This window comes from Dufourea novaeangliae, unplaced genomic scaffold (genome assembly GCF_001272555.1).
Source record: "Dufourea novaeangliae isolate 0120121106 unplaced genomic scaffold, ASM127255v1 scaffold16, whole genome shotgun sequence".
NCBI classification, from domain to species: domain Eukaryota; kingdom Metazoa; phylum Arthropoda; class Insecta; order Hymenoptera; family Halictidae; genus Dufourea; species Dufourea novaeangliae.
In genome coordinates this window covers 2,052,055-2,060,505 of record NW_015373891.1, presented here as the reverse complement: position 1 = coordinate 2,060,505, position 8,451 = coordinate 2,052,055, and the positions used below count along the sequence as shown (strand labels likewise).

The following is an 8,451-nucleotide window of genomic DNA, read 5'->3' as shown; positions in this document are numbered from 1 at the left end:
CCCCCCCCCCCCCCCCCAACGCAAAATCTACCGCAGCCTAACGAGATTTTTTCTTTTTTTCGCGTGGATATGAAGTGCCGCAAATGCAGAACATTTTTTTGCCCATCGCTCGCCACATCGCTCTTTCTCTCTTCCCTCTTTTTGATCTTCTTTTTTTTTTGGTAATTTTCTTTTCTACTCTCGACGACTCGTCGTCAATCTCTTCGCCCGCCTTCTATCTCTCTTTCTTCTTCCCATCTATCTATCTATCTCTTTTTCTTCTTGCATATATTTTCCATAGATACATTAGATATACATATATATATATATATCTGACGTTGAACGCACACAATGCAATCTATCTCTTTCTATCTCTATAAATATATTCTTTCTGCCTCTATCTATCTTTCTCTCTCTCTTTCTCTCTTAACCGTATTACGCAGATCGTAGGCTTTTCTGAGCTTTCTACTAACTCGCCGAAACGAACGACGTAAAATACAAAAAAAAAAGCTTCACGCGAGTTTCGAAGAATGTCAGGGCTGGGCAAGCATTATGGAGGAGACGTTCGTCGAGTTAAAAAGAACAAAATAAAGTCGATCCAGAGCCTCAACGCTGGGAAACATCCCCCCCCTCGTGTTGTCCGTTCACTCTTTCGTTCGAAACGTGTCCCGCGCGGAAAACCGTGTACAGTAAATCCTCGATGAGTGCTCGAAGGTACTGAACATTATATATTTCGTAAACTAATGGCCATATAGAGCTGAAACAAATACCAATGGCTTCAGAATTTCAAGTTCTATCACTGTACTAATTTTCATTAAAAAGTCAGCATTACATCTTGAGACATCTTCTTGTTAGTGTCGAGGAGTCCTTCGAACACTTATCGTGGACTTACCGTATGGCGTTGCCTCGTTCCGCCACGGGGCGGCGCGCGTAGCGTCGTCGTCGTTCAACGGTGGTTTTCGGCCGATTCGAAAAATTCGCCACCGAACTGTCACTGAATTTTTGTCGACCGCATTAACGGGTTCTCGTCGAGGAAACGAATCGTGAAATGAGAATGGTCGCGAACACGTCCCCCAGACGACACCAGTAATACCCTGGACCATGGATTTTTACGATTTTCTTTTTACCCCCTCCCCCCCCCTTTTTTTTTTTGTATCTCTATCTACGTACACCTGTTACTTTTTTCTCTACCTTTTTTTTTTCTCTTGCACAAAATTCCAGAAAAAAAAACATAATAAACAGAACTGAAAACAGACAAGAAAGTGTAAACAAAGTGACGTCACGAACAGTCGTGGGAGAAATGAAAAAAGAAAATCTGCGTGTGTGCACACACACACGCACACATAAATGGGACTTTTAGGGGACTGTGAAACGACGATCGGTCACCATTTTCGATCTCACGCGTGTGTGTGTGTGTGTGTGTGTGCGCGCGCGTGCGTGCGTGGGTGTTTTGCGGTGCAAAATCGGTTAACAGGATAAAAAGGTGGACACCGGACGAATAGAAAGACCGGGAGGAAAGGAAGCCGACGAGGAATCGTATCGAATCGATCGCCCAACGGCTAACCACTGTACATTTCACGTCTTCTTCGTGGTTTTATTTCCGTCTCTATCTCTCTCACCGCCAATTCACTGTCTCTATCTTCTAGCGCGCGTCTCTTTCACGTCTCTTCTTTCTCTATTTCTCTCTATCTCTATCTGTCTCTCTATCTCTGCATCTATCTATTATTCTACCAACCCCTCTCCTATTCACCAATTGCAGCTTTTCGCCAGCTTGGTCGTAAGGAGTACCCGTTAAATCTGCTGTTCCTTATTATATGCTTAACCATGCATGTATGGCTTGCAGTACCGATTAACCATCGTCGGAAGAATTATCCATCAGATCTGTAAAATGAAATTTCAAACTATCGTAGGATAAAACTGTTTTTCGTTTTGTTTTCAACGATTAATTATTCAATGATTTTGATTTCTTATCGACAGAAGCAATCCGTTGCTTTCACATGAAATTCAATTTCGATCTGTTCTACGATCTGTCGGCGAGCTCATCAGATTCTGGATCGCAAAAGTATTTCTGGACGAATACCAGCGAGTTTCACGCGAATCATCGACGATATATGATTTTCAAGCAATTTTTTCTGACGATTCACCACGGGATCGTTCACGTTATTATTTTCTAGTTTCGAAGTAAATTACTGCTGATGTCGCAAATTAACAGCATGGAACAATGATATTGTTCACGCTACACGCGAACGCCATCGCAATACAGGGTGTGACAAAAATGTTGGAGGACCTGGAAATGGGAGACTACTGACGTAATTTCAAACAAGTTTTTCCTTAGCTAAAATGTTATCCGAGGCTTCGTTCACGAGATATTAACGAAAAACCCCGACCAATCAGAGCGCTGCGATTGGTAGCCAAGGTTACCGCGGGAACCCGGCCGGCAGACTCGCGCTCTGATTGGTCGCGGTTTTTCGTTAATATCTCGTTAACGAAGCATCTGACAATATTTTTGCTAAGGAAAAACTTGTTTGAAATTACGTCAGTAGTCTCCCATTTCCGGGTCCTCCAACATATTTGTTACACCCTGTATATCTTTCTTTCTCTTATTGACACTAGGTTTACGGACATTTTTTATATACCTATCTCTACGGACACGCGTCAACGAAACTGCACATTTTCTATAAAAAGAAAACTTCTTTTATTTAACACTAGATAAACGTGAAAGACTTTTGAAAATTTAGAAATTTAGAAATTGTCTGATTTCTTCACTTTCATATCAAGATCTGAGAAAATGTATTGTCATAACATTTTAATCGTCGTTGTAAGAGTGTATTGACAAGTCATTTTGACTTGCTTGGTAGTTCTAGTGTTAATACTCAATTTACGATCGCGTCAAATTGACGTGTACCGGTAGAGATAGGTATACCACATAGAGAATTTCGAGATTACAAGGCATTCAAAATTCGTCAAAATGACGCGTCCCGTAAAGCTAGTGTTAACTTCGGTTCCGGCCGATCGCGAGGAGAATCGAGACGATTCGATCGCGTCGCCGATGACACAACGATTCGTTGGGCTTCAGAGATCGCGAGAGGGAAGTATGGCACTTCATATTCCCCGCGAGGGAAGAAAAGAAAAGAACAAATAAACGATAATCTACACGTTTCACGATAAAAAAAAAAACAGAATCGTGTTCGTAAAATCGGTAGGAAGGAATATTAAGGAATATTAAAAACGGGCGAGGACATTTTCTACGAGCATCGTAGGACGTACATTAAACAATAAATATCGCTGATAAAATCGTAGGTATACAGGGTGTCCCACCTAACGTGAGCGCCTTCGATATGTCACTTGTTTTTGAAGATAAGAGAAAAAAAATACGACGGGAAAGTATTACTGGGTTACAAGGAGAAAATGCTGTGATAAGTAAAAATTTCTTTCAAGGTCATGTTTTTCGAAATTTCAAGGTCACCTATGCTTTTTTTTAAAGAGGACTACATATTTTTATTAGCGTGGCGTAATCGTCGAGAACGTAACAAATCCAATGACCTATAATAGTGTGACCTTCATGTGACCTTGAGTACGAATAATCCGCAAATCTATGAGAGTATATTCAAATAATAAAAAATATGTATATTAAATGTATCGAAGTTGATGAAAATCACTTCGAGCATTTATTAAAATGAATTTCCCGCGAATCAAAAGCAAGTGAGATACTAAAGGTGGTCACGTTAGGTGAAACACCCTGTACCCGTAGAATGTCACCCGCCTATTGGAACTGTTGCTGCCCCTGTCCCCCTTTCTTTTTTTTTCAGACTGCCCCTAGATCGCGTGTTCGATGAAAAAGAAAAGAAGAATTTTTTTGTCCGTTCACTACATCGTATCTCTTCCAACCGCCCCCCCCCCCGAACGTGTAGCTGGTTGTCTGTCACCTCTTCTCTCTCTCTATCTTTCTCTCCACGCTTTTCTATCTCTGTTCCACTGTTTAACTCTCACGAAGGTGGACTGTCTGGAGGGCCCCGGATTGAAACAGGATCACGAGACCGAAGTGCCATGCTGTGAAATTCTCCGAGCCACCACCCCTGCCCCCACCCCACTTTTTTCTGTCCCCCCTGTGGTTTTTTTTTCTCTCTCTGTGTCGTTCGTCTGACCACCACAAACAATCACCCAGTGTACAAATCACCCCCGAATATCCTTCGTTGTTACGTGTGGTGAAAGTGAAGAAACGATAACGGATTTTCATCTTTCTTCTTCCCTCTCCATCTACTACCCCCCCCCCCACCCGTACATTTGTGTCCCTGTGAAAGAGACGTGAAAGCGAACACGTACACGCGTCTACGATGTCGTAATGGGAACGAGCGAAATTGATTTTGCACCGATTCGCACGCACCACCAGCCTCCCCCCACCGACTGTCAGTGTCCTCTCTTGTCATGGTGTTCAATTGGGCCTGTAAATAGCGAATCCTTTCCGGCGGAAATCTGTTCCTCCACGTTCACTGAACCATTGTCCGTCGCGTTAGCTCACTCGCGTTTAACTGTACAGTAATTAAAGATAAAAATCGCAGGTCGAGTTGATTGTACCTCCCTCTGTATCCCCTTCAGGTGGGAAATATCATTTTCCCTCTGGAGGTGTTTGAACCGGAGAGCAAACAGCTCGATAACGTTATACACAGACGAGAGTACACACTGTTCGATTCAGGAAAATAGGATATCACGTCGAGGTAGACTCGATTAAATTTCCAATCTAAAGAATTAACCGATCCGTCGCGGCTGGCGCGAGAGGAACGGAATTCCATCGGACCAGGAAAGGGATTGTAGTGGACGTTTTACAATTTTATTTCCTTTTTTTTTCTCTCTGTTCTCTTCCCCCCCCCCCCCTGTGGACAAAGAGCTGATCGTGACCAGCCCGAACCCCTGATTGGCCAGAATGAAATTCACATCCTATCATCGCCGTACCCCCTACTCGCCCACCCCCCCCTCTAACCCCAGTTTTATCCCAGGTTTGTTCCACCCACCCCCCTCTTTGTTTCGCTCTCTATGCGCAATACCGTCGATCTCTGCACCCCCTCCGACGGATCTCTCGTTTTTGCACCCATTTCTCCTTGTCTCCCTATTCGACTTGGTCGACCGGAGGGATCGAGGTGGAGGTAAAAACCGGGGAAAGGAGACTTCGAGCGTCTCTCGGAGGGGTGGGGAGAATCCGACAAGTGGCTTCCGTAGGAAGTTTTACCTTTGAGGAAGCCATCCTTTGGAGACACTAGAGAATCAATTCGTTTGAAAGACCCCTCGGAAGAAAAGCGGCCACTTTTACCCGAAGATGAAGGGAAACCCACCCCGCTACCAAACCACCCCTACCAACCTGGCGGCAGGATTCTCTGTCGTTTGCCGGGAGAAGAATAGACTTGACGTATCGTCGGGGCATTAATTCACGTTATTCCGTTTCGCTAAATCGGACACGCTGTTCGACGTTAAACGATGACACAGCGATGTCGGAACGGTTTTTATCAGTACGGCTCGGTTTCTTTGCTCGACCACGCGAAACGAACTTTATGTACCCTGACGAGCAACCTCGGCTTTCACTAGGGAAAAAAAGCGGTGTAAGAGGAGGGAATTGATTATGGAAATAAATGTTAAATCGAATGTTAATTTGGCATAAATTTCAGTAATTCTGAAGGCTCCTTTTTCTACGTCACTTTGTCCCCTAGTGGAAGTTGAGTTTGCTCGTGATTGGCCTGAGTCGATAAGAACTACTATCTAAAATACCTCGTTACCTATTGGTTGTATCAAAAAGCGTTTCAATGAATTACAAATTAATAATTAGTTTTAGTATTTTACTAATTATTCTTATTTTATCATTAATTATTATTTTAATTAATTTTATTCATTTTAAGGAACACATCAGATGGATACAATTCTTATATCTTATTCTTTTGAGATATCAAGGTGACCTTGAGTCGATGGAAGGACGAATTGAACCACCAATAGCATGGTGGTATTAAAAAAAATACATTGACCTAAGAATAAAAACTCGAAGTCACCTCAATATCTAAAAGAAAATCAAATTGTGTCCATTCGATGCGTTCCTTAAAATGTTACATAATTCATTAAAACGTTTTCTGATGCAACCAATAAGTAATAAGTTATTTTAGATACTAGTTCTTATTGATTCACCCTGTATGTCATATATAAAAGGCAACAGATACTTCAGTGAGCAATTGTGTACGTACAAGTTCGATCTACTCGCTGGTCCATCCCGATTTTCTATTTTTCTCCCCTTTACCTGTGCATCCCACCTAATATTCCGTCGTCGACCATCCTCCCCACGGTTCCGGTCGCGATCATTTTTCCCATCCGTTCCCATCATCGTTACCTGGCGTTGCAGTTAATCAGCAAGCCAATTTACTGTCAATCTCGACTGGTCGAGTGGCTCGCTAACCGAACATCTCTGTATTCGCTGCGAATCCGTGTGCCAACCAACCCCCTCCATCCCTTCTCCATACCCGTTCGCCTGCTTTCGGCACGCAGGTAGCATGCTAATTTCTGCTGGTTCACACACCGTTGCTCTGTTTCTATCTATCTATCTGTCTATCTCGTTCTTTCGTCCGCTAATCGATTGCTGCTCGTTCGTTTTCGACCATGTGTGCATACATATATACGTTTTCTCGTTAACACCTGTGTCACATCTTCGTTTTTTTATTTATTTATTTTTTTTTTATTTCTATCTCACGTGTTGTGCTGCGTGTATGTTTTGCTGCTGTGATTAAAGGAAACGTATACGCTTTGTTTGGATGTTTTTAACCACCGTCCAACGTGCTCTCTGTTCCAACGGAAGGAAGAACCTTCCGTCGAGCACATATCGTATATCCTGTTTAAAGATGTTTCCGAAGAACCTCTGTCCAATTGGAAACTCCATTGAGTCAAGATGCGATCGAACCTAGCGAATTGATTTAAGAATGAAAATCTTCTTCGGGGTATATCCTATTGGGAGCTTTCGATAGACGTAGTTTCTTTGGATTCCTTGTTTTCCACGGATGAAAATTCGATGGAAAGCTCGCATGACCACAATCGAATGTAGACTGATCGGGACGTAAGACTAATTCGATTTTCGATCGGTGCAGATCGCGGACTTGAACAGCCAAGTGAACGACCTCCGAGGTAAATTGTAAGTAATCCCTTTTTCGATTCCATTCTGTTCTTCGTTGTACTGGGTGTCCCATTTAACGCGTGCATCTTAAATATTTCACGTTTGATTTGCAGAAAAATTATTTTAACAAATGTCCATCAACTTAGACACATTTTTGCACTAATCCCTCTATTGTGATTGCTTTATTATATAAATCTTACATTTCTGGATTTTTCGTACTCAAGGTCAAATGAAGGTCATATTACTATAAGGTACTGGATTGTTCTTGACCTCGACTATTACGTTACGATGATAAAAATATGCTGTCCCATTTAAAAATACACCGATGACCTAGAAAATTCGAAAAATATGACCTTCAAAAAAATTTTTTGTTTACCACAATATTTACCCCTTTCTACCAAATAACACTGTCCCAATTCATATTTTGTTTGTATCCTCAAAAACAAATAAGATATTCAAGGTGCTCACGTTAAGTTGGACAATCGTTTTGAAAAATCGGTTCTTCGTTTTGGAGAGTTCTAACAATTCGTCGATGTTCGCAGCATGAAACCTACGCTGAAGAAGGTGTCCAAGTACGAGAACAAGTTCGCCAAGCTCCAGAAGAAGGCAGCCGAGTTCAACTTCCGTAACCAGCTGAAACAGGTCAAGAAGAAGGAATTCACCCTCGAAGAGGAGGACAAGGAGGTAAGGACGATCGTTTTCGATAATACCGATCCGATGCTACGATTTTTTTCGCGCAGACAATTTTTTTTCCCCCGCCCGTCGATGGCCGGCCCAGATTTTTGTATTTTCGTTTTTTTCTTTTTCGGGGCCCGATTTGAACGTATTTTCGCTGTCGAAATTCGTCGAAAGTCAAGTTTCACAAGGAATGCAAGACGCTCCTCGATTTACGTTTAGAAGAAATTGAATCTCCTTGCATTTCCGCGCGTCGAAAAAGACCAAGAATCGACGATCTTTTTCGTTCGAACTTTTGAATTTTCCCGCCGCACGACGGGCGGGCCTGTACTACACGTTTTTTCCAGCCATTTGAGAAATACCGTTTTTGTGGCTCTGGTTTTCTTTCCGTGCATCAAAACCCAATTGGCAGGTTTTTCTTTTTTAGTTCCTTGTATCAGTAGTAGTATATCTTTGTACACTATCGTCGTCCCTTTATGGAGATCGCACGCGAAACACGAATTTCTCTGGACATTTTTTGTGAAGTTCCACGGTAATCGACCACGTGATCGAACCGAATCCGATTAGACGTATTTTTTTTTCTCTGGATCTCCTTAGAGGGACTGTATTTTTGATCCTTTTTCGTTACTATTTTTCTCGTGTATACGTACAAACCTTCC

The 8,451-nt window shown here is 42.4% G+C and overlaps 1 protein-coding gene across 17 annotated transcripts in view; it reads left to right on the top strand.

The window, feature by feature from the left end:
* LOC107188714 (troponin I-like) overlaps window positions 1-8,451 on the top strand; it is a 42,569-nt gene that overhangs the window by 21,900 nt on the left and 12,218 nt on the right. For all 17 annotated transcript variants that reach the window (XM_015577135.1, XM_015577128.1, XM_015577080.1 and 14 more), the window contains 2 exons: window positions 7,092-7,135; window positions 7,660-7,801. In XM_015577135.1, the coding sequence (XP_015432621.1) occupies window positions 7,092-7,135; window positions 7,660-7,801 (186 nt within the window). The remainder of the gene's footprint in view (window positions 1-7,091; window positions 7,136-7,659; window positions 7,802-8,451) is intronic.